The sequence below is a fragment of the Epinephelus lanceolatus genome, chromosome 18 (assembly GCF_041903045.1).
Source record: "Epinephelus lanceolatus isolate andai-2023 chromosome 18, ASM4190304v1, whole genome shotgun sequence".
Taxonomy (NCBI): Eukaryota; Metazoa; Chordata; class Actinopteri; order Perciformes; family Serranidae; genus Epinephelus; species Epinephelus lanceolatus.
In genome coordinates, this window is record NC_135751.1 from 12,612,236 (window position 1) to 12,639,777 (window position 27,542).

The following is a 27,542-nucleotide window of genomic DNA, read 5'->3' on the forward strand; positions in this document are numbered from 1 at the left end:
TGGAAGAAGCGCTTGTACAATTTCAGGTGCTTGTAGGTGTACTCTTCTTGAATATTTGTAGTTTATTTAATCTAAACCAAATAAGCCTACTGTATTGCAGTGCTTGTAGTGTTTTGTTTTTATACAATTGTTTTATTCAGTTGCAATTGCATATTCAGTTTATCTAAGCGCTATTTTTTTTCTTTAACTTTAAGATTTTACTTAAAAAACACAAAATAAACTTATAAAATACAATGTTTACTTCACAAATGTGACAATTGCCTTTTAAAACGCAGTTTCTCGTTACAGTAACTTACATGTTCTAAGTGGAACTCCTCATACGAGAGCGCGCACACACACACACAGACACACACACACACACACACACACACACACACACACGCACACAGCATTTTAACACCTCCTCCTTGACTCCATGGCCGTGCAGCCTGCAGAGCTGTTACCTAGTTACAAGCAAGAGACGGAGCGACTGTTATAATGTTGCGGTGACTCTCGGTGCATCAGTCGGTCCGAGAACAGACGGAGAGGAGAAAACTCACCGACAAAGCCACCGGAGAACCGGAGCGGACAGTTTGACGGCTGAGGATGAAGATAAAACACATCCTGACAGGGAATAAACCAGCTGCAGCTGCTCGCCTCCCGTTGTTTCATCAGTAAATTCTAAATCAAAGGAGGAGACCGAGCTGTGGGAAGATCACATATTGAAAAGTCTCCGCAACAAGGTAAGTTCAAAGAGTGGGCTACATTTAGTAATATTATTGGATGTTTCCTCCGCGGATGACTGTGAGACAGCAGTGGGTGTCTGTTGTAGACTGGTGTCACTGTGAAGCTCCGTGTCTCCCTCCTCACTTCAGCATCGACAGTGTGAAGATGCTTTTTAGTAACACTGAAACCAAGAATAGAAACATGAAATCCTTTAAATGCTCTTAATCACTCCCAGAAGCGCGTTTAGAAACTTTGCCCTTTCAAGACACATAAAAAGAGTAACTCAAATTTAAAGCTCAGATTCTTGGCAAGAACAAACTGTACATTAATTATCCAATATTATATATTCAGCATAATAAACTTATGACATATAAACAACTTTAAATATTCTATTAAGTCCAAGTAGCCAGCCATGGACAGATATGGAGACAATGGCCCCTGCACAGAGATATGTAGAAGCCTCTCAACCTTCACACATGGAGCAAGAAATCCAGAGTAAAAGAGACACAAAAAGACTACAAACGAGGCCCTCTTTTATTTGTATTTATTTATTTATTTTTGTTGTTTTGCATCTCTGTGGTCATTTTGAGTCTCTTGTGTCTCTTTGTGTATCTTTCTTATCGCAATTTTGTTTCTCTATAAGGTCATTTTGTCCTTTTGTGGTTGTTTTCAGTCTCTTTGTAATTCTTTTGTGTCTCCTTGTGATCAATTTGAGTCTCTTGTGTCTCACCGGGGTCATTTTGTGTCTCTTTGTGGTTGTTTTCCGTCTCTTTATGGTCGTTAGGGGTCTAGTAATTTGTTTGTCTCTGTGGTCTCTTTGTAGTCAGTTTGTAATATTTTTTGGCAATCTGCATTTCAGGAGTGCTATGTTTTGTGTCTCTTTCTTGTCATTTTGATTCTCTTTCTAGTTGTATGGTGTTTCTTTTGGGACATCTTGCATCTATTTGTAGTTGATTCATGTTTGTTTTTGTCCTCATCTCTTAGCAGGGGCATTTCATAATTTTTCATCTCCTCACAGTATGTTTGTGCCTCTCTTTTCGAGAACACTATAGCCCATTAGCCTTGAGTTCTGACCAAACGTGGAAGTGCCAAAAACCACAGTTCCTCAAATGGCCACTAGAGGCTGGCTCTAGAATCCCCATCAATCCCCATAGACCGCAATGTTAAAATGCCCAACTTTAGAAGAAATGAACATATTTACAGTCTGGTTCAAAAATTAAGTTCATTTTTATATAACTCACCAGTTTATGTTTTATTAAGGCTTAAAATTATGTGTAATTAAGGTTTGAGCTGCTTTGAGTGACAGGCTGTTTTTTTCGAGGCACACCACAGTCTATGAGTCAGATCCACCCCTCGCTCCTCCACAGCTCCACCTTCTCATCCAAATATGGTCACATCTGGCTCCAAAAAACCAAGATGGCGACAGTCGAAATGTCGAACTTGAGGCTTCAAAACGTGAATGTGGGTGACGTCACATTAGCTATGTCCGTTATTTTATATAGTCTAATGTACTGGCGCTAAGGTAGTTTTAATAGAAAGTCTCTATTGTCCTGATCTTTTTTTCCGTTGTCTCCTCGCCTTCATATCATGTCATTTTGCTTGTCTCTGTGGTAGTTTTGTGCTTTCTTTTGCTTTTGTTTTTTTTACTTGAACATCATAGCCCATTAGCCTCGAGTGTTGATTTAGGTGGTCTCAAGAGCTAATTTTAACTTTAGTTTCCCTTAATCAATACCTGTATGTATTTTAAGGGGTTTGGCATCATAAGGTTTGTAGCCTTTCCCCCTTAAAAACTACAGAAACACACTGTATCGAGATTGACACATTTGTAAATGAGAAAAATTCCCCTCACTGTCAAACATTAATCAATTGACAATGTGACCTGATGTGTGTGTGTGTGCATGTGTGTGTACTTTAAGTCGCCCTATTATTACAGGCTTTACTTGAGGTGGATAATATGGACAAAATCTGTATTATTGTAACACCCAGTTTTAACCTAATAAGAATCAATGTTTTCCTTTGCTTTGTTGAAATGAATTTGTTACCATTCATTAACAGATGAGGACTGCAGACTGCTGTATCTTGTTCTGAGAATTATAGAATGATTTTATTTACAGTCAGTTCAGCTTGTGGGAGAAAACACATTTTTGTTTTTTGTTTTTTCTTTTTCCTGAAAAAAAAAATCCCCCACTGTGTTTATGACAGTGTGAGTGTGATTATCATCCAACATGATTTGTTCTGTTCAATTCAGAGGAGCAAAACAACATCACGCTCCTCCATTTCTAAACCACTTACTATGTAAAGTGATGCATCTTTATTCTGCATTTGATTGTTAAATGTTTCATCAAGAATCGTAAAAAAAAGTCTATATGCATACATATGTGATATGGAAGCAAAATATTCAGCTATTATTTAATATAACTGAATAATTATAATTGAAAGAAATGGAAATTATAATGCATTCGCACACTAATAGCAAAATTATGCTGTCATCTGTATACAATTCAGGCACACACACACACACACACACACACACACACAGTCACTGCGGGTAGGAAGTTAATCAGTACAACCCACAGCATAATTTCAGGCAAAATTGCCTTTTAAGAGGTCAAAGCAGGAACAATCTGGTGACTCGGCAAACAAAGAAGCAGCATCTCTTTAGACCTTTTTCAGGCAGAAATTACATAGCGTAACTTCATCAAGCTGTTAATGTGATGGCTTTTTGTGTCTTTTATTTAAATGTTCTTTATTCAGTCATGACAACACGTTAACAGTAATCTCTGCTGGAAACAGGCGTGAGTTGAAGGAAGGAAGAGGAGTGTTGTCTGGTTTTTCTAGGTGCATGACTGATGGATGTTAAAATATACTTGCTGTAGAAGCTTTAATTAATGAGCGATGTGAGTGCAAGGAACACTTTCAAGTTGCTGTCAAGTGTACCTACTTCTCCTCAACAGTCCTTTAATTTTCTGTGTTCACCTCGTATTGCTGCAGCCTTTACGTTAATTCAATCAGTTCATACTTGTGGTTTGTTGGAAGACACAGAACTGACCACATATGACTTTCAGAGTAACTCAGGTCAGTAACACTGAGACTGACATGTGAAATTGCTGTCTCATTAATGTTAAGAGATGCATGTTCAAGAAATTGAAGCTGGAGGAAAAAGTGATATTTTACCTCCTTCAGCCCTTGAGGATGGTGTCTACCTCACACAGAGAACCTGTGGGCTCCAAGACAGAAAACGACTAGCACAGCTTAAGGCTTAAGCCACAATTGGAGTGTGAATTCACCAGGTTTATTAGATCTGTCTGACTCACTGAGCCCCGAGGAGAAGCCCTCCTCACTCCTCTAAAGCCTCAGAATAAATGAGTGCCATTTTATCATTGTGTCTATGTGGTTGTATTCAACACCAGGACCTGAGTGCTGCATATGCAAGTCCAACTAACACAGAAGATCTAACAATAGAGAAGCAGCTTATATATCTCTCACACCATCATTGTCTACAGCAAAAGTCTTAAAGCTACACTATGCCAGATTGTTTTTATTTCACCTTTCACTTTTCTTTTTTCAGACTATTTACTGTTCTGACATACAATAAGCTGTACTGATCCGTCTCACAGCTAATGGTAAAACAATGACAGTCTGACAGCAGAGTGTACATATCTGCCAACGTTACTTATGAAAGATTTCAATGTAGGCTATAACAGCATGATGTCATCGCTGTCTCGCTGAATGAAATGGATCACAGATTCTGGTGTTACACCAGCAAATCTAGAAGCCAAAGAACCACCTTGACTGACAGGGCACAGTGATATTACACAGGATTACACAGGATTTATTTATTGTGACATTGGAGATGTGATAAATACTAACAAACAAAAAGAATAACAAAAAAGAACAACAAAAGGTTTTAGGTGCGTAGAAATGCTGTTACCATTTTTAGCCCAAACACATTCTCATTTTCAGCTCGTCAAATATCAACACTTGCTCAGTGGCCCTACATGTCAGACCATGACGCTCTAGATACCCCTTTAGTGTCAGTTTTGGATGCTCAGGGACGATGTGTTGATTTGCACTTGATACATGCATTGTGTTTACAGTTTATTTTTAAAATGAATTTAGCACATATAGCTAAAAAACTTTGTTTATAGGTTTATTTCCTAGGTTAAGGCAAAAAAAGCACAGGGTAAGGTAAGACAAAAGACATCATGGTTTGGCTTTAAATAAGTATGTTTGTTACTGACGTAATGTAACGACATGTGATATACGTCACTGGCATAGTATGCTACACATTACAGCACACTATGTTTTTAAAATAACCAAATTGTCTTTTGGTCTCACACGAGACCTATCAGCGGTCTCCTGGGTGAAAGTCCTACCCAGCCAGTGCACACTTAAGGCAGTTGTTCAAAATGTCAAAAAAATGCCCAGTCTCACACTTGGGTGGCTCGGCGCGTCAGTATCTGACGCCGAGGGCCACTGACTAGGCATCAGTATTTGACAAGTTGGGAGTGAGACCTGGGTGTTTTATCGCTAAGTGTTTGAATGTGACTTTTGGCATCTGGATAGGCTATAAAACTCTGTGAGACAGGAATGACACTAGTAAGGTTACAGCTCACGTCACAATCTTTTGTGAATAACACTGGCAGGGACGTATACGAAGCTGTTAGATTGTCATTGCTTTCCCTGTAGCCTTGAGACAGATCAGCTAACCTCAGGACAGTATAAACAGTTTGCAACCTGCATTAGTTTGCTTAATCACAAAGTATGATTCATGTATTGCTAATGGTATGTGAGGACTGGATTTTTACATCAATGGTTATTTCGTCGACATCTTCTTCGGTCTCTTTACCTCTGCCATGTCAGTACTGAGAATACCGCGCTAACTGAGCTAACATTAGCTTCCTTTACCAACTTTAAGGCAACAAGTTTACAACCCTTACATATCACTTGGGTCTAAAGTTACAAACAGGGTGACTAAAGGTTGTAATAAAAAATAAATAAAACTGAGCTAGCTTCTTGGGGCTAGCTGGTGGTCTGTGCTGTAGTGCTGTGAAGCGTTATGCTCTTCTACTAGGATATGCTACTGCTCACTGAAGTTAATTAGTGCAAGAACAGACATTTGAGGTGTGGAGTGGGAGTGAAAGAGGCGCCATTCTTCCCACTACAAGTCAATGTACCCGTGGGTGGTTTATGAGACTATGAGCCCTTGGGCAGTGGTGTTACCGACTCTTTTCCAATTAAAGTAGATAGCACTAGAAGTCACTAAAAGTCACCAGATGATATTGTGGGGATGTCATTGCACATTAATGGAAGCATTAAAACTTTACTGAACTATATTCAATAGAAAAAAATGGCACGGGAGTCATGGCGCTTATACTAGTAGTGCGCCACTTTCTCATGCTTACAATACAGAGAGTGAGAAAAAACCCTTAGAAACACTCCAGCTGAATTCCCACAACAAGCGGTGTCCCCTCTTGCCCTGTGTGTTCCACACCTGCTGCATGGTGCACAGGACTGTGATTACTCTGAGCAGCATACATGGGAATAAACTATAACATATTTCTATCTTTTTCCCTGATGGTCTGAATAATTTGCTAAATTTGTCATTGGCTGTCACTAAAATATAGTCAGTAAGAGGGTCTAAAAAGTCAATAAATTGGGCAAAAAAGTTGGCAACACTGATGAGCACAGATATGCAAAAGGTTCCACCACCTCTCCTACATGTGACCAAGACACACTGGCTCTGTGGTGGTTTAATTAATTTGTTGTTTTGCATGTGTTTGTAGTTATTCGGCATCTTTTTGTGGTTTTGTGACTCTGTGGTGATTTTGTGTGGTAGTCTTGTGTCTTTTCAAGGTAGATTTGTGTATTTTTTGGAATTTTGTGTCACTTTGTGGTCATTTTGAGTCTCTTCCTGGTTGGTATGTGTTAATTTGAGTTACATTTTGGCGCTGAAGGCCAGGCGACCCACTAGATGGGCCATTCAGTAATCTCTCCATGAGTGTGCCATTTAAACAATTTTGAAGCTCTTATTTTGTGGTAAAAAGTTACATAATTTTGCTTTAAACCAATGACAGAGTAAAGACTAATAAAAGTATCCATCTCCTCTTATTTTTCAGGCTTCAGAATTAAACAGCCATTCCAATTTTTGTCCATCTGTACACCTGAAGATTTCAGGGTTTTCAGCCTAAATTGGTTTCCTTAATCTGTAGAGCTAAGTAATTTACAAATACCTCACACTTCACCAGCACATTGAAGTCTCTCTGAACGTTAACCTTCCATCACAGTCCACATGAGAAAAGATCTGGGAGATAAAAAAATATTGATAAACTCTTAGTCCCCTTCTGTTAAATCAATAGGCTTAACAAGTACACTTTATTCTGAAACCGATCGCCGCCCTCTGTGGTCATTAGAGATACAATGTTGTTTATCCTGCAGTAGAGATGGCAGACTTGTTGTTGTTGAGGGTCATGTGCTGTTTATATGAATCCATCATTACTAAACTTTTAAATAAACCAACAAACTGAATAATGCTGAGCTTATGCTCATTCTGATGTGTGAAAGACGACACATGGTGTGAAATGCTTCGGCTGAGGAGCTTTGAAGGGATTCTGTCAGCCAGGACGAGCAACTTGTCAGAACAATTATCACAGATGTCAGAGGATTTCAAGTGCAGATGGATACAGATACAGATCGAAGACTTCAGACAGTGACAGATGAATATAATATTTATATATTTTTATGCTAGCTTTATATGTTTAATTAAGTAGCAAAAATATTCAAACAAATTAAATACACCAAGATATTGTTTCAGAGTATTTAGACAGCAGAATAGTTCAATATATTGGGAAATATGATTCTTCCTCTTCCTGAGACTGAGATGAAAAGATCGATATCACTCAGGACACAGCTGGTGTGTTGTCACTGCTGATTGTCTGAGAAGAATATCAGGTTTTTACTGAAGGAGATGGTCAAATGTATTTCTGTCACGACTTTCTTTTGAAATGATGCTCACGATGCCTCTATGAGGTTCAATATTGTGACGCACTGCTGTGTAGTTAATGAGGAGTGAAATGAGATGGCAAACCTCAGTATACCTCAATGTGTGTATATATATATATATATATATATATATTATAAGTGACTCCATCTGTGTCAGAAGAGAAAACAATTTTCAAAAATAGTTTTACATTAAAAACAAATATTTCCCAAAATACTGAACTATAGACAAATTCAGTTTGTGGTAAACAACCTCACTAGATGCTGTAGAATCTGCTGAATGTTAAGAATTAAGTCAGCAAATGCCATTAGAATAAGGGTTATGGGATGCCCATTGGCTCACCTGGTGGAGTGGGTACCCCCATGTGCAGGGACTGTGTCCTTGCCGCAGCGGCCGCGGGTTCAATTCCAGCCCACAGCTGTTTGCTGCATGTCATCCTCACTCTCTCTCCCTCTTTCATGCTAACTTGGTCCTATCAAATTAGGCAAAAAATGCCCGCCCAAAAATATGAATTTTTTATTGATGCATTTACAATACCAGAAATTGTGGATTTTTTGGTTTAACTCATAAGCTGGCAAGTATGCTGGGTTAAATGTTACTTAACATTTTTACATTTAGTCTGTGGAGATCGAAAAGAAGCAGTATGTCAACATTATTTTTTTCAAAACCCTTAGTCAAAACCTATTTCAGACTCGTGTTTGCTGTTTGGAGGCTTGACATTTACACAGAATAACTTCATCTGTTGAAGGGGATGACTGTTTCCTGTGATTAACCCAAACATCTCTGCTTTCTCTGTCAGTGTAAATGTGTGTTGGCAGAAAACAAATTATTATTTTGTAACAATACATTTATGAGTGTGATTCACACCAAGTTTCAATATGTGGATAATAGTTTATTTATTGCAGCATTTATCTGCATGTTCTTGTAACCTTCATTCTTTGTTGTAAACCATAATAATAACAATATCACTACCCTCCACTCTCGCATATTCGAGACCAACTGTTCAGTTAAACGCTGAACATACACTGTTTTCAAGAGGAGAAAATACAAAAGAAAGCTAAACAAATAATGGTATTCAAACATCTCTGCCAGTGACCTTAACCACGATGACCCTGAACCTGCCTTCTCACTGAGAACTCAATCAGCCCTGTACGAGTACTCAATGGATTAAATGTGCTTTGACCTGTTGTGTCACAAACAAGCATTGAAGGAAATATAAAAATATGATATTGTTATTTTAAAAAACTATTTTTGTCCAAGCTTTTACAGTTTTAGTTTCCTTCCCTGTACAGTCACAAGTCACATCCTTCATTTATGTCATATTTAATCTGCTAAGTCTGTGTCTGGTACACTTCATCGCATTTTGTTTTATAGATAAACCAATTTTCCCATTTTCTACTGAGATAAAATATGTTTTCTGCCAATTACAAGTTTCAAATACAAGTACGATTGGGGACAGATAACATCACAAAAAACAAACGGGAATCGGACACGATACAGAATCATGCCAAATAATAAAAGAGAGGGTGCATTTTTAATGTTTAGTATGCCTTGCAGTTGCATGTAAGGCGTGAAAGGAAAAGGCAGATTTATCCAGCCTTGTTCAGGTGGTTGGGAACATGAGAAGATTTTTTTCTGACGACACAGGTCAAGGGCTATGTCATTTTGTTTCATTTTTATCCCATCAATTCCATTACTTTTTTCTTTTATGTGCAAGAATGGAAACACTTTATAGAGCAGTGAGAGTGAACCAAAACAACAAACTGTAGGTCAGAAAGCTGAACAATAACCTGAATGTCACTTTTAAAGCTATGTAAAGCTGATGGGAGCTGCAGATTAATTCTCTGTAGGTTCAGCACTTTGAGCAAGTATGAAGTGGCATGAAAAGATAACTGAAGTAAGGTGCAAGTACCTCAAATATGTGCTTAAGCACGGTGCCAGCCTGTGCCCCCTTGTGTGTACCTGAATGCATCTGTTGATCTTTGCTGCTGTCAGGATGACGAAGCTCCTCTCTGAAATACTCTGAGCCTTTCAAGTGCTCGGGCTGTGAGAGGCTTTGACCTTTGTGATGGATGCTCGGCTCGGTGCCGCAGCATCGCTTGACAGATAAGATGTTGGCATTTCCGCTCCTGCAGTGAGCTGAAGTTCAAACCTGTGTGAGATACAAATGTTTCCTCACCTCTGTGGACCTGTAGCTTATCATCATTGTGTTGTTGATTGATGCTGTATTACTTGAATAAATTTAGACCTTTGTCACCTAAATTGTGTGCTGGCAGAGCGGCTTTTACATCAGCATGGGCAATAATACTTAAATTTCTCTATTTAGCATTTATAAGCACGATATAAACATTTAATAAATGGTTTATAACTCGCTATAATGTGGTCATAAGCAGCTGTAAAATCTTAGTGTGTTTCCTAGAAAACATTTTGGTATTTGCATTTTATGAGGAATAGGAGTAGATCTAATTTTATTTTTACCTTGGCAAGTGATGGATGTCCAACACACATTAACCTCCTCAAGCTACAGGCGGTGTTTTTGTACCTTTGACACTTCAGGCCCTAGATACAGGGAAAAGGCGTGTTGGTGAGGACCGACAGCTACATGGCAATGACCTACATTTAACAGGAAGGGCGGAGTCCTCCTGAGTTTCTCAGATACTCCTCCAACATATGGAATGACAATGTTGTTTCGTTTTTGTGTCTCTTCCTCTCTGTCTGCTCTGGGTCTTTTTGAGGTTTTTTGCAAAGGCCCAGGTGGGGTAGCCACAGGTTTTAAGTGCTTCCCTGATGTCTTTCTGTTCCTGCAACTTCCCCTCTGTCTGCATGTTTTCAGCCCGATGATTCAGTGTCCTGGTGACTCCCAAGTTGCCATTCAATTTGGGAAGAGAGATAACACTGGACTCTGACGAAACTATCATACGACGTCACTTCACTTTTCACTTGCAATCCCACCAAAGAAGCAGTGAAGACAGTGAGGAAATGTCTGCTACAAGACATCTCCCTTCCCAACAGGACCAACTTCACCCTAGACCACATTTGTGACCTGTTGGGTCTCTGTTTGACCACCACCTATTTCAACAGTGGGGGTTTCTACTGATAAAAGCACGGCTGTGCTATGGGCTCACCGGTGTCCCCTACAGTGGCCAGTCTTTACATGTAGGATTTGGAGACGAGCGCTCTGACCACCTTTACAGGAACTGCTCCTAGCCACTGGTTCAGGTATGTGGACGACACCTGGGTCACAATGTCAAAATCAAAACTAAGGAAGTTGAAACCTTCACAGAACACATTAATGCAGTGGACCCCAACATCAAATTCACAAGGGAGGATGTCAGAGGAGACATTCTACCCTACTTAGACTGTGCAGTGTACATCGAAGAGGACAGGAACCTAAACATCAAGGTGTACAGAAAACCTACACATACGGACCAATACCTGCTGTTTGACTCTCACCACTGGAGCACAATTTGAGAATCATCAGGACACTGAATCATCGGGCCGAAAACATGCCCACTAGGACAAAGGGGAAGGTGAAGGAACAGAAGCACATCAGGGAAGCTCTTAAAACCTGTGGCTACCCCAACTGGGCCTTTGCAAAAATCTCTAAAAGACCCAGAGCAGACAGAGGAAGAGAAACAAAAATGAAACAACATTGTCATGTCGCAGGAGTATCTGAGAAACTCAGGAGGATTTTCAACAAACAGCACATCCCTGTGCACATTAACCCAGTAACACACTGAGACAGAAACATGTCCACCCAATGACAAAACACCCAGACAAAAGCAGAGCAATGTAGTGTATGCAGTTTTGCAGCCAGGAATGCACAGATAAATACATTGCCAAAACTAAACAATAACTCCACAAGCGCATGGCGCAGCACAGGAGAGCCAGCTCGTCAGGTCAAGACTCAGCTGTCCACTTACATCTAAAGGAGAAGGGACACTCTTTTGAGGACCGCAAAAGTCGTAAATTATTTTGTTTAAACAGTAAAACATTACAGTGTTTGCATAATTCTTTCACTAAGATCTGAACTCACTGTGAAAAAAATGTTCTCACTGTTTGTAGTATTTGTTTTTTGTGCCTCGGTCACTTTCAAGGAACATGTTTGAGATAAGGCGGCTTTCACCTTCAGCAGCTCTGATAGCTGCAGGTTGGTTCTCCATGACGGCACTTCTGATAAAAATATAGTTTGTATGATCAGCTTAATCCAGCTCTGATACGGTGTAAATTAACGCTGTCTCATACCTAAAGGACAGGATGGGTCGGTTTCCACTGACTTCCAAAGGGACTTTTATGTATGGCCCCAAAACGACATATATTACTGCTCCAATGGTCGCAGCTCAGCTCCAAACTTACTTGGTTAGGTTGAATAAAAAACATCAAGGTTTGGCATTAAATACTTTACATATTTTATACTATGTTGCTTCCTCCTCTGCTCCTGTAATTATTACTACAGCCACCACAGGGCATCACTTTACAATAAACACAAGTATGGGTTGTAATAACGTAATGGCACAGTCGACACCTGTGTGGCTGTTTTTTTCAGTGAGAGCTGGCTGGTGGAAAAAGACTGAACAGTAAACAGTGAGGCTGGGTTACATGCTGCATTGTTTCCTGTCAGTCCCGCCTGTATGTGTGTGTGTGTGTGTGAGCAATTTGGATCGAGCAGGAGAAAGGTGGACTCCACCACTAACAATAAAAACTTCTGAATAGAGAGGTGATTACTGAAAATAGAAGCAGATACAGTACATCGAATGGTTCTTGCTATAAAAATGTTGAGGATAAATATGGGATTTAATGTCATTAAAAATTTTGAGGATCATAACTTGAAAGTACATAGTTTTTTTTACAGCAGCCCTGTCTCCGTGAAATTACATCAGCATAGTTCTACATTATTTTCCCAATTACAGGATCACAGTGTGGTGATCAGGGTGGCGACTGGGGTTCACACCCAGTCTGAATGTTAATTGCGTCTCAAGTCACTGCAGACTTTTTTTGTTTTAAACCACAATCACGATCTTTCCCTCACCTTACCAAAGTGCTGCCAGTGTCACATTCTGCCTCTCTGTCCCTCCTTTCAGCCACATTCACGTCCACAAACCACTGCCATTTCTCTACCTGACTACCCAGCATCCTCTAACTCCACCTGTCCCAGTCCCCTGACTCCCTTATCCACATGCTCACCTGTTTCCATTGTCATGTGTCATTGCTTTTGAGCTTCTGATAGCCTGTTTTCCTGCTATCAGTGGTCTGCATTCGGGTCCTTTCCCACTCACCTCCGTAACAGCCAGTACCTAACCATAAAAGGTTAAACCATACTTTTCACACTACTGGTGGATATTATGTTGCACGATCGGGTATTTTGGTGGAAAACACATTAAATATTTTACTGATATGTTCAGTATCAATGCTTTTGTGACTTGCTAGATAGCTGTGAACAGAAACCTCCCCGGAATTACGTTTCCTTTAAATTGTATTTGCTGTTGCAAATTACTTTAATATAAAACATCATTTCTAGCAGAGAGGGTCTGTTTACAGATATTACAGATATGTGTGAATCATTTAAAGCTGTCTGAACCTGTCAGTCTTTGATACAAAAGCTCAAGCAAGGCATTAAAATGACTTAATTCTGTCCAGAGTGAATCACTGGATAAACAAAGTGGGAAAAAATGTGTCACTGGTAACAGCATGACCACAGGAGACGAGTCCCCGATACAGATCAGACTGCCGACCAATCAAACGCAGTGGACATCGGAAGATTCAAATATAGATCATATGTAATTTTAGCCTCTTTTTTTTTTGGTCCTCTTTTATCAGATGTGGTTGTCACAGCGTTCTGCTATGAGCTTCAGACAGTTGCGGCATGTGGTTTTACAGTCAAAGCAGATGTGTGTGCACAAAGCTGTTTATCAGTGTTATTGTAAGTATTCAGATGGTATGGCTTGGTTGGTCACATGATCTGCACTGACTGTTCTCCCCTCACATCTTTCAAAGATAAGAAAGACAGATGAGGATGTCTCGCAGCGTCAGCAGCAGTTCACAACTGCAACTGACGAACTGAATGGATTTTCCCCTCAGAGATGTTCGAAGGTCCTGAAGTGTTTAGTGCAAAGATTAATGAGTTGGAATTAAAGTAGATATTCGACTTCAAGTGTTTGAGAGGAGAGATGTATGAATTAATTTCTCTAAAGCATCACAGTTGATGGTTCATGATTCTACTAATCTTGTAGGTTTATAATTCTTTTTTGTTTTTTGGAACTATAAACTTTTTTCATTATTCATTCATTGTTTTCTTGATTCATTGACTGTTTAAAAATAATTCTCCTGGGAAAAGTCCCATGTATTTTGACCCAACCTACCTCTATACCAGACCGCTTCCTTCTTTAATCTTTACTCCCATCAGGACATTAGTCACGTGATTGCAGCCTTCCCAAATACGTGGATTACACACAAATTACTGGCTTGTAATTATGTAGAATATGTATGAATTTTGGTGCATTATGCTTGTAGAAAAACGTACAAACAGTGCATGAGAGCAGCCTGACATAACACACAAAATGTCCTACAGACAAGATCTAAAAGAAACACAGGGTAATTTTACAACGCATTGAAGTAGCATTTTAAAAGAGTTAAATGAAATAGAAGATGTGAACAAGCTAAAATGTAGTAAAACAGAATTGGAGAATAAAACTTATAGCTCAGCCACAGTGCAGTAAAAGACATGAACTAATAGCGCTGAATTGAATTTAATCAAATTCAATCAACTTTACTTTTTTATGTGCAAATTAAAATACATCATAAAAAGATCAGTGGATGAATATGCACCTAGTGGCTGATTTCGCAGCTGCGTTGAATGTAAATGTGTCTGTATTGCATAAATGTTGGATGAGGTGTCCAAACATGGAAGTCCATTTATTTTAGATGAAAGCTGTGGAAAGACTGGAGTGGACTGACTGGTATCCAGATAAAATCCAGAGCTGATTTAACACTTTAGTTTACAGTTAGCCACAAACTGCATACAGTCTCTGTCAGCCACATCAGACATCTGATAGCAATCTGTCTCAGCTTTGTCGGCTATATGCATCACCTTACTGTCCAGAGGATGGTCATAAAGCGCTTAAGGCTGTTTGGCTACTTTGGCAAATAGCAAAAGAAAAATCACTTCTGCACTGTTCAGTTATAACAGTTAGCTATCCACAGCTAAGGTCTTGATCCACCAAAGTGTTTTTTCTTAGATGAGGTGCTCCTCAGAGCTGCTGAGATGCTTTGGTTGCGTCTGGTTGCTATGATACGCAATATATCCACAGAAGTAAACATGTTGGTACAAGAGTACTTGCTTTGGATGAGAGGAAGAGTGAAGCATGCAGGGAGAGAAGACGGATCCATGAGAGGAAACATACAGTATATTAAGAGATTTCTCCTCCAGTGTTGTTGTTGTTCAGCACTTATACATATAAGAAATGACCACTCGTCTTCTCAATATTTGTCCCTCTCCACTGTGACTGAACAGCTGAAGTGACAGTGGTGAGTGCAGCATTTTTACCCAATTCTTTCAATTTCAATTCAAAACAAGCAGGCCTCACAAATAAAAAAGCTTTGGTGGACACAGCCCCTCACACAAATACATCCATCTCAAATACCTTTTGGCTGCATTTACACTGTGGAATTTTTAGCTTTTGAAATCTGCTATGCAATCTGCCCAAGGACTGCCTAAGAAGTCACTCAGTCCCTTTATTTGTGGTTGCTTTTGTACTCTGGCTGACTGCTGGACAACATTAGTGGCACAAAAATAAAATATTGATGTTCCATATCGGCTTTTTAATAGAACTAGTGTTACAAATTGATAGGTGTCTCTATGGACTTCCCTAACATTGAAAACTGAGCTTTTCTTTTCAGAACATTATGAGCATGCAGGCAAAACAAAAACAAGTTTAGTAATATTAAAAAGGTTTATCTTCATACCTGAATGATGATAACTGGCTACAGTCTAACCGAATATAATATCTGTATGCACAATGCAAGAGCTGCTGTGGTGAAATGAGACAAGAGGGACAAATTTTGGAAACATCTCTGCAGGCTGTCACACAGCAGCTATTTAATGACAGGAGGAAATTGTATTTGAACCACTAATAAATGCAAAGGAGCATCACAAATAACATCTCATTTTTGAGGGAGAAGCTTCTGCTATGCACAGTTGCCTTATCTGCTCAATAAGTGATATTTGATTAAATTAGGCTACGGTATCAGTCATATAACAACAAAAGAAGCCAGTGTATGGATCAGATCCTGGTTATAACGGAAAAAGTCCGTCAGCTGCATGTAAGCTCAACCTGAGCTGTTTCTTATTGTATCCCCCATTCATCACCAAGGACAAGGAAAGAATTTATTCTTTCTCTTCAAATATTTTCACTTGAGAAAAGAAGTGAGGAGAAAAATCTGTCCTTGTTTTGCTGCCATGTGCTGCCGTTTATTTGGTTCTGTTTGATTTACGACACTGATCTCTGGGTTTTCTCTTTTGCTAGTTTCCATGGTGATCCAGATTGCCAACCTTAATGTGAAATGTCCGCAATCACAAGGAATTGAGAGATATTGAAAAATGATTAATGTGACAAATCAAAGAAGCTACTCCGGTCTCATAAAAAGACATACAGTACATTTGTTGATTTTTCTTGTTTTGCTGTTGTTGTTTTTGTTATGTGTCTTTTAAATTGAACTCCAGGAAGGAAGAGAGGCCGAATGCCTTTTTTTTTTTTTTTTTTTAAATAGACTGCAATAAAAGTTGGTTTGTTTGATGAACTCTATCAATAAGCTAAGGGTGTTTTTCTCACTGTCGATTTTCTGAATGCAACATCAAACATTTGGAGAAAAAAAAGGAGATGGTTGAAAGTATTTCCTCTGAAATGATGCTTGTGAGCTTTTATTGTTATATAATATTGACTTCTCTGTGGTACAGCTGTGGAGTTAATGAGGAGTGAAATGAAATGGCAAGCCTCTTTATGCCTTAATGTTGTATCCTTTGCATTGCTGTGCACTTCAATTGTAATGTTAAGCGTCTGTACATTTCATGTAGTGGTGGGCGATATTGATTATACTTGATGTATTGTGGCTTCTTCCACGTGGGATGTACAAAATGACTATATCGCGAACATCGAGTATTAATTGTCACATCATCAAGCATGAAAGGGGGAGAGAGAGAGCAAAGGGCCACAGGCCGGACCCGAACCCGGGCCGCTGTGGCAACGGCCCTGCACATGGGGCGATCGCTCCGCCAACAAGCCACCGACGCCCCGTCACATCATTTTTTTTCAAGCCACTGGCATGAGAATTGCTTCAGCGTTTTTGTTCTCCTGCTCTCTCCAGTGGCTCTCTCGTTCTCAAAGACACACACACACTCAATAAGAAAGACTCAGAAATATATGTCACACACACCCCTCTGCCTATCCAGTCCACCTGAGCTATTTGTGAGCAGGAGAGGTGTGTGTTTTAATGCTTCCACGCTGGCGATAGCTGTACTGTAGCTACTGTCCATTCGTCCGTACCTACGTCAAGGTTACATAGAGCGAGCACACTTGCATTAACTTTAACCCCGCCTCCCAACAGTCTCTTGCTTGCTATAATCAGTGGCGGTTCATAGTAACTCTGGATTTGGCTGTTGTTGAATTTCACAAGTTTTAGAACTGAATTAAATAAGGGCTACCTAAGTGTTTGTACTGGGAAGTTGATGTATCTCAAAAAATTATCTGCTGATTTAAAGACTTCCCTTTAACAATGTAAGTCTTTGGGAAAAAGTCTTTTTGGACCCCAGGGATGAGTCCTAAAACCCAGCAATGAGTTTGCTTTTTACCACTCCCAGTTCCCTCGTCTTGAAGTCAGTGGGTTTTGTGAATGTTTTTTTTTTGCCTGAAATAAGGTCTGTGACACAAGATTCAGAGACTCCCTTTGACATAAAATCCATGAGTAAATACCCCGTTCATGAACTGCTATGTGTCTTAAAAAAGGCGGTTGCTAACAAGTAGCTAAATAAGACTACAGAACTGCATCATGACGAGCCGTGTCAAACGCAGCTTTACAGTTTTCTTTACACTTTTTGCTTCTGCCGATTGTATTTAGGCTTCATTTATCATGAAAGTGGTGTTAATTTGTGGACATTATTTTGCTGAACAGACGTGTAAGTATCATAAACATTAGTTTGCCACAGATCTTAAAATAATCCAAAATCAAATGAAAATGAATCCCATAGGCTTTTTGACAAAGGGAACCAGGCCAATGATAACTTCAGCATCGGCCTACAGAAAAACATCATCCGTGGGGCACTCTGTGGCAACACTTAATGAACTGGGTAGTTGTAATTATATAATTTGGCTGCTTTGTCAAATTGGCAAGAAGCTCCTGTTCCGCAGATTTATTCAAGCCAGCATATGGCCAAAGACATGCATCGGAAAGAGGCTGAGACTGAGACCAGAATCTCAGCTGCCAAGAGCAAACACCGGCTGGTGTGCCTTTGTTCAAATTTCCCTCCGATGCCAACAGAAAAGAACAATTCTGCTGCAGTCAATTTCAGTGTGGACAGTTGTTAATGGACACTAACCTTGAGTGTGTGCTACCAAGCATGAATGTTTTGGCTATTCCTCACTTGAGCAGAGGTGTGCTCGAGACCTTCTTCTGTATCCGACAGATAAACTGGAAAAGACAACCAAGACCAGCAGGGCTGAGAGGGCAGATGACCACTGAGAGAATATTTTTGTTACCTAACGCTATGTTTTGATGCTCGCCTGCAATTCATCCCAGTACAAGAAGACAGTGCCCGCAGGGCTCGACAAGCAGGAAAAATCAGCTTTCTCGATCAATATAGTACACACTAGTATAATTGACCACATTTACCATCAACACTGTCTGGACACCCACATAAAAGGTGATGAATTTTACCTTTAATTCCACAAGTGATAGTCTGATGACTTGCCTGTGCTATCCATCAGTAGTAGCTGTCTCAGACATCATGGAGTGATTTACCACATATCTTATGTGCCTCAAACATCAGTGTAAAAGCCCTGGTTAACCCACTACACAATCTATTCATCTGTGACAGCGTGTTTCTTTACCCCAAAAGGGGGCGCTGCATCAGCAATGATGCAATGCCAATCTCATCTGATCTAAACACAAAGTAATTCTGAGGCTGATTTTCAGATACATTCATTATAATTTGTGTTCGTTCAAAATTAAATGGCAATGAGGTATTTCAGTCTGGAGCATAGTGGTGGACTGACCAACAGACCCACTGCTTGCATAGACAATATTAACTGAATTAAGGGTCTTTGTTTGTTTGTTTTTCATTTTTAAATTAAAGTGACTGTGTGAATGTGTGGGTGAGCGCACAAGCTGTTAGAAAATGTTTACCAAACATGGGTTGCCTGAAATAACACACTCTCACCGCAAGTGTTCTACAACCAACTCTCCCAGTGCGTTCCCAGTTCATGTTAGCCAGACTGAATGAAATGTCAATTAACAGCATCGCCAATGTGTGGGAACACACAGTGTTTAATCTGCCTGCCATATCAATAGGACCAAATATAGCTGCTGTAGTCAAATCAATCTACCTGCAAACATCCATTTTCACTTGGTTTTTAATTGTTTCCTGTCTGACTCATCATTTGATATCCACCTCTTTCTAATCTGCTTTCCATCAGTTTATCTGCATGCTGTTTTTCTCTTTGTCTCTCTGCCACTTGTACTCTGAGTGTTATCTTTGTGTCCTGTGTTTTTCCACTGTAAACATGTTGATGACATTTCAGTGTTTTATTGAATGCTTTGTGCTCAGTTCTCACAGCTGAGTTACAATGTGCAAAGAACTAAATTGACTTCCTAAATCACTAGAACAGCGTTTGCACACATTTCTACTCATTGTAACATAACTGCCCCCATGAGCACTATCAAGACAGAACTGCTGAGTAGTTCATCACTGCTGCCGTACATCTCATGAATTGGAAAAGGGAATGTGTGGAAAAAAGTTTAATTTCTTGTCTTTTGATTACTGTCAGTAAGTTTGTATTGAGGGTCTACTGCAGCTGTAAATTGTTTACAGTAAAATGTGTGTTTTTTACCTGCATGTAAGCTTACTGTAGTTTGATGATGATGATGATGATGATGTAACTTACAAGTGATTTAAATATGGTCCCTACAGAATAGAAAAAGCAGAGAAGCACAGTCACAATCATCATTTTGTTTAAATGCGTTGCACTGTAAATTCAGACTCAAGACCAGTTATTCCCAACCGTTTTCCTTGAGGCACCTCTTTTCTATTACTGAGGAAACCAACGACCCCTGACTAGGTGACATATTTTTGGGTTATGTCATTTTATATTCAGTGTGTAACACTAACAGTACAGAACAACTGATCAGCTGCACAGTTAACCCAAATAGTGAACACAATAACTGCAAGACGTTTGTGTAAAATGAGCAATTTGGATGAATTTGGAGCAGGTTGTTTTCTGTGAATATTACATCAGAGATGACTTTTTTAAGACATATTTTGGTCATTTTTATACAATTCTCTGTCTGTATTGGATTTTTTTCTTATGGCTTATTGCTTTTTCAAAATTCAGTGTTTTCCTCCGATTGACGCTTGGCATTGGTTGCTTTAACTGCGTACCTTTATAATGCAGGATGAGGCTGTTTAAAAGAGAGTGAAGGCTGTGTGAATATGCTTGTGTTCAGGTTTTCACTGTGCCCTTATCCTGTGAGATGGGTTTTAAGTTTTTTATCTGAAATAATAATAATAATAATAATAACAATCGAAAATAACAATTCCATTTACTTTTCTTCACATAAATGAATGCAATTTTGTGTGGCCTACTGTGTGAGTGGTGGTGTGTGTTCCTCAACCCTGGGTCCTCTACCAGAGGCCTGGGAGTTCTGTGCAGTGTCTTACCTGTTCCTAGGACTGCGCTCCTCTGGACAGAGACCTCAGATGTTGTACCCGCAATCTGCTGGAGCCACTCTCCTAGTTTGCGGGTCGCAGCCCCGAGTGCTTTGATTACCACTGGCACCTCTCTCTTTTAGTCCTTATATATAAATATATGTGTATACAGAAGTATTCCATTTTGTATTAAATGCTTCGCAAAATTGTCATTATATTGTGAAAGTTTTGCAAAAGCAAATTCTGTAACAGAAAGCTAAAAAACGCAGGAAGAACAAAAATGCCCTTCATGTCAGTTAAAACATTCCTGAAATTAGCAATAAATACCCTGCTTTATAATATTCAAAGCCGCTGCTTTAAGGTCACAGCTCTACACGGTGAGACGCTGGGGCGCCTCCTGCTGGTGGTTTTCAAAGTTGAAATGTGCAGACATGCAGTTTTTCAAATAAGGAAAGAAATGTGCTTTGGTAGGCAGCATAAACATTGGAAGTAAGCTTGTGTTTGTAAGATAAATCTCATCACTTTCTCATGTTTTATTACCTTTTGTTTCAGTCTGAGACAAATGTAGAAAACTGTTCAGTTAGATAACTAATTGATTTTTTTTACCCCCCCTCCAACAGAACATATGGGCGGAAGCTGAGACAACAGAAGGACAAAGCGACAGAAAGAGCACATCCATGGGTGTTGTTTCGCTACCCGAGCTGGAGATGATGGATGAGACGTGGGAAAACAGCAGCTTTGCCAGCCCCTCGCCTGGATTCCCCCTGTTACTACTCATATTCAACAACAGCGATCTGAATGAGACATTCCTGAATGACACCAACCCAAAAAACTCCACTGAACAAGGTGTCCCCTCAGGTCTCAGTGTGGCAGGGGTCCTCATACCACTCCTATACATAATCGTGTGTATCATCGGCCTGGGTGGGAACACTTTAGTGATTCACATTGTGCTGCACTACTCAAAGATTGAGTCAGTGACCAACATCTACATTCTCAACTTAGCCATTGCTGATGAGCTCTTCATGCTCAGTTTGCCTTTCCTGGCAGTTCAGAACACCCTCAATTCATGGCCATTTGGCTCCTTCATGTGCCGTCTTGTGATGACTGTCGACTCCATCAATCAGTTTACCAGCATCTTCTGCCTGACTGTGATGAGCATTGATCGCTACCTTGCTGTGGTCCACCCCATTCAATCCTCAAAGTGGCGGCGCCCCCAGGTGGCCAAAATGGTGAATGGCACTGTCTGGGCTGTGTCATTTCTTGTCGTTCTGCCTGTGGTGATCTTTTCCAAAATCCAGAAGTCAGGAGGTACCTGTAACATCGCCTGGCCACAGCCGGCTAACATCTGGTCAGCAGCTTTTATTATTTACACCTCTACAGTTGGATTCTTCTGCCCTCTGCTTATAATCTGCCTCTGCTACCTGCTCATTGTCTTCAAGATACGCAGCTCCGGCAAAAAAGTCCATGCCACCTCCACCAAGCGTAGGAAGTCAGAGAGAAAAGTGACGCGCATGGTTGTGATTGTTGTTGCTGTGTTTGTCTTCTGCTGGCTGCCCTTCTACGCCCTCAATATTATCAACCTGCTGGTGTTGCTGCCCCCAGAGTATCAGAGTCTTTACTATTTTTTCGTAGTGCTCGGCTATGCCAACAGCTGCGCCAACCCTATCGTTTATGGCTTCCTGTCAGACAACTTTAAGAGGGGTTTCCGGAAAGCCCTTTGCCGATCTACAAGGAAGGTGGAGAACCATGAGCCCATGGAGCGCCAGCAGCAGCAGGAGGAGGGCAGGATGGCGCTCATGCCCAGGGAGAGCCTGAGACGGGCAATCAGGGATGAGGAGGACGATGATGAGGAAGACCTCTCAGAAATGACTGAGATCTATAGAATTGCCCAAAATGGCAACAGCAGCTTCCAGCCGCAGAGTTCACAGCCACTGTTGTCAGAGAAAGGAGCGACTACAGCAGCGACAGAGCTGTCCTCCCCGGACAGGAAGGACAAATCTGGGGAAATGAAGGGGAAAGATCTGATCAACGGGTCCACACTGACTGTACCATTACTTCTCAATGGAACCAAAAATGGGAGCATTAAAACTCTGCCAGAGGAAAACTTGGACCAGAGCACCTCCCTGGAGATTAGTTACTTATAGTTTAAAATATGGAGAGTGTGTTACCTGAAGTGAACTTAGTATTACAACACATTACAACGCTGAGCAGTTTGTAATGGAACAAAAAGCCTATTAAAAGATACATAATTATGACTTAAAAAAAAAAAAAACTCAAATGGGCCTTGGAATTGCTTTTTTAAATCAATGGACTCAAAAGTTCTTAAACACTTAAAGGAGTTGATGAAGTTTTATGAACATACAGAATGTATTCCTGTTTATATCGTGTACATATGCATGAATATGAATGTAAGAAGTTGTGCCTTTATTTACCTTTATCATGTGTATCTTGTTGATTGTTGTATTTGCAGCCTTTTTATTCCATAATGTGACAATCGTGTGCTCAAATTTTACTGTATTTAAGATTAAATCAGCATTTACTGCAATCGTCTACACATTAGCTGAACAATGATGACATGGCTATACTTTATTTTAGATACCAATCCCATACCTGCAAACCCATCTATTAATTGTGTTTATATACGTAGCACATTTATATACTTAGTTACATTATAAGGGAGATGTAATTGCCAGGATTATATTTGCAGGTTTTAGGGAGGTGGGCAGGGTGGATGGTGGGTGTACACAGCGTTTGTGAAATATCGTAGTTTCAGTTAAATGTTCATGAAAATTTTGTCTCATCCTTAATGTCTCTCTTGAGTTTTGAACCAAGACCACAGTCATCTACCAATTCATGCCAGTACCTGAACATAACTGTAAAATATAGCCTATATATATTGCTGTTTCTACAAGTGGATATTTTAAGAAAACAAATGTTATGTTTTTGCAAATTTAAAGGTACGTTCAATAACAGAGGGCCTCATGCAAGAACGTTTTCACTATCTTACTACTTTCACCATCTACGTAATGTCTTACTTTTTTCCTTAAGGTTTGCTCATATGATGGTTCCAAACCACCAGACTCACTTTACTGGACAAACTTGTTGTAATTTGCTTGTCTCAGGTTGATGAATGAGATTTCATCATTAACATAACCAACACCCCTAAAATTGTCACATACGGTGACCCATTCTGCTCGGTTTGTGGGTCACAGAAATGTTACTGAAGAGTATAAACAATATTTTTACACAGCTGAGCTTTAAGAAATCAGCAAACAAATTTAGCCGTGACAGTATAGTCATTTCAGAGGATCCAAAAATAAAAGATTACCTTAATATTCAGCTGCAGATAAGTCACAGATATTAGCAGAGTAGTACTACAGAAGGTGATGTGACACTGGACAGAAATCTGCATAAAGAGGCAGCTGATGGAATGAGAGTAAATAACTGACATGCAAAATATGTCAGTAAAATTATTATAAATACCTCTCAGTAAATTGACAAACCATGATGATGATTATATGGATTGTGAACAGAATAATAACTTTCTGTTTAGTCTGACTATTCATCATATTGTAATATATTCTATTTTAATTTCTGTATCTTATGTAAACTCCACATTCATTGGGATTCATGATTTCCGATCAAATTAGTGTTGCTGTTTTTTTTTTTTTGTTTTTTTTTTTTTGTTAGTTTGTTTGTTTTGGAGGGTTTTTTTTTGTCCTGTGGATGAAGGCAGACTATTTTTACAGGACTCATACAACAGGTTTGGACCACTCATGAGTTTCATTCAAAATTCTACATACCAGAAAATCTGTGAATGCTACACTCATATGTGCCTCTGAAAGTGAATCTGTTTGTACAAGTTGTTCTTGCATGAGACCAAATGTTTCCTCATTATGTTGATAAAAAATGTAATTCATATGGTACCTTGTTTTCTTCAAAACGTGCCTCCTTTTGGAGATTAGTAATATATTAACATAATTTATAAATATTAGCTCGAGTGTATTGTGTATGGCTTATATTCAGGCCCTGACCTTTGGGTTTTGTCTGAAATTTCTCTAAGCTATGTTGTAGCAGAAATTGTGATTTTGGTGAAGGATTTACTGTCTCTTACATTATTGTTGGAAAGAAAAATGCACTTTTTCCTGAAAACATAAAGTTGTGTGTGATAACTTTGCACTTATAACTGATTGATCTTGCTGCTTGTTGTTATTCAGTGCAGCCTGCTGCTCACAGATCAAGATGGACTGGGAAACACACAAAAGATGGTAACAATATTGCTTTGATCATTTCTGTTGGTTATAAACATAAACAATATATAATATCCTGCATTATTTTACAGAGATTAAAACCAGTTTTTCTGAAGAGTGTTAAAGGAACAGTTCACTACAAAATCAAAAATACGTATTTTTCCTCTTACCTGTAGTGCTGTTTATCAGTCTAGATTGTTTTACATCTAAAAACTCAACAGCAATGTCTCTTTCAGTAAATCATGACCTGGTTAATTAAGATAATCCACAGACCTTGTTGTGAGCACTTTCATGTAGGAAGTATTTTCTTTGTACCAAACTACACCTGCCAACTGTATCACTGCACAGAAGGGAGCGTGTATCTACTGCTAGCTCACTTAGCACCACTGATCTAGCTAACGTTACATCTCAGCTGAGGAGGACGCCATTAATGTTTTACACTGTCATGAGCACGAGCCTCTCATCCATGAGTGGGTACATGCTTTCTTGTGCGGATGTACTTTGGTAGAAAGAAAATAGTTCCTACTTGAAACTGCTCACGACAAGGTCTGGGAATTATCTTGAGTGACTGGGTCATGATTTCTGGAAAGAGACATTGCTGTTGAGTTATTCAAATGTATTTTTTTTTGGCACTTTGAGCACCACAACCAAGTGCCATCTAGTTCCATTATATTCAAGAGAAGCAGACATCTCTATGGCCAATATCTCCAACACTTGGCAATTCACGCCAAAACAATCTCAACTGATAAATAGCACTACAGATAAAAGAAGGAATATGTGTTTTTGATTTTGGGCACAACTGTCTCTTTAAGATAAATTATTTGTTGGAGTTGTACATTCTGTGCAACTGCTACAGCACTGCCAGGTATTAAAAGTTAATAATTTACCTTTTGGTTATCAGAAAAAAACTTTCAGGTTGTGTACTTAATGTGGCTGATAAACTATTGCAGGAATGGTGGTTATTGCGTAAAACAAACTTGGGATATAAACTACAAAGTGTTCATTCCACCATACAGGCTGAAACTGACACATATTACTGATGTGGTACCACCTATGGTTACATTATTATTTTTTATCACACATATTCAAGGACTCAACAGAAGCTCCAGGCTACTTTAGCTGCTACTAACATAACACACCTGAATTTCTGACCCAGCTTTTGAGGGCTGAGTTGCAGTTTGGTAATGAGAGAAGAATAAGTGGCACTCAATTAAAAAGAAAATAGGATATCTCTGCTTCTGCTGCATCAATTTTGATTTTTAAAAAGTTGTTCATTATAAGTCAAACAGTGTTAAAAGATTAATTAAGAGCACTGAGAATAATACATTTCTTTATACTGCATATGCACAGCAGTGGTTCTCAAACTTAGTCCCTGTTTGAGGGACAGAAGAAATCATTTTCCCCCATCTAAACTGATTTAATTTTTTATCATATCTTGCTTATCATCCAGTGTCTCTTGTGGCTCACTCATTCATATTTTGATGTTTATGCTCAACAACAATTGCCTGTTTTTTCAGTTGACTGTCAGTTGTCTGTGCATTTCATTCTTTTTGTCATTTTGTTGTCTAAGTAGCATTTTGACCTGAAACGTGTTTCCCCAAATTTGCAACATGAGATACTTCCTCCTGCTAAATTTGATGTGTTTTATGAAGTTGAAGAAACACAAATATACTTGCAACCAATACATCGTAGAGGACTCGCAAATTAATCAGTAATTTGAGACGAACTTAGACTTTGAGGTTTTCAGATGTTTTAATGCTATCATATCTGACAGCCACCCAGAACTGACAGAACCAGACAACTCTCAATCTCTCATATTTCAACCCTTCCACCCTGCTGAGAGTTGACTGCTGTTATATGGCGTGGATGCAGATGGATGCGACTTGGCCTTGTAGAGTTTTGGGCAAAGTTTCCTGGGGAATATCAAACTTTTTGCATTTTTTTTTTTTTACACTAAAAACTATAAAATGGGACCAGGATCAAGATTCAATGTGATAAAGTGACTGTACATATGGTTAACTAAGTGAAGAAACTGGATTCAGTGTTAAGCTCATGTTTAACATGAACAATCGTGGATCCCATTGCAAGATGGGCTCTAATAAGTGTTATTGATCTTGGGGGATAAATTCACAAGCTGCCCAGCAGTATTGGAGTAATTGGAATTAGCTCTACCTTTGTCAGTGGCAATATTACAGTGATGAATACATTAATGCATTATAACAATAATTATAATCCAAGCACGTTAAACAGGCCCACATTGTTTTGAAATGAGCCATTCTGTGCAATGACTACTATTATACTATCATTATATTTGATGTTAATATCTTTTTGCTTTAACTTAGATAAGAATGTGAGTGTAGGACTTTCACTTGTAATGAAGTATGTGTCTGCACTGTGGTATTGCTACTTTAACTTAAATTAAAGATCTGAATACCTCTACCAGTGCTTTTGGGCATTTTCACTGTCTACTGACAACTCAAGTAAAGTACTTGAGTACATTCCACCACTGACTGTCCAGGTAGAAAAATGTATCTTAATCTTAACGCTCTATCATTCATCAGAAACTCACCTCACAGCTGTTCATTCATGAGTGTTAAACACACCACACACACTGACACCAGTTATATTTAGCTGGCTGTAAATACAGTGAGACTCTGTGTTACCGTGCTGCTGC

The 27,542-nt window shown here is 39.3% G+C and overlaps 1 protein-coding gene across 1 annotated transcript; it reads left to right on the top strand.

Annotated features, from left to right (window-relative positions):
* Window positions 1-392: 392 nt before the first annotated feature.
* On the top strand, window positions 393-27,542 carry sstr3a (somatostatin receptor 3a). Its single transcript, XM_033644401.2, has 2 exons — window positions 393-722; window positions 21,239-27,542. The coding sequence occupies exon 2, from the start codon at window positions 21,296-21,298 to the stop codon at window positions 22,760-22,762; it is 1,467 nt and encodes a 488-aa protein (XP_033500292.1). The 5' UTR covers window positions 393-722; window positions 21,239-21,295; the 3' UTR covers window positions 22,763-27,542.

Coding starts and splice junctions, on each gene's coding strand:
- sstr3a (XM_033644401.2), top strand. CDS start 21,296: ATGGGTGTTGTTTCGCTACCCGAGCTGGAGATGATGGATGAGACGTGG.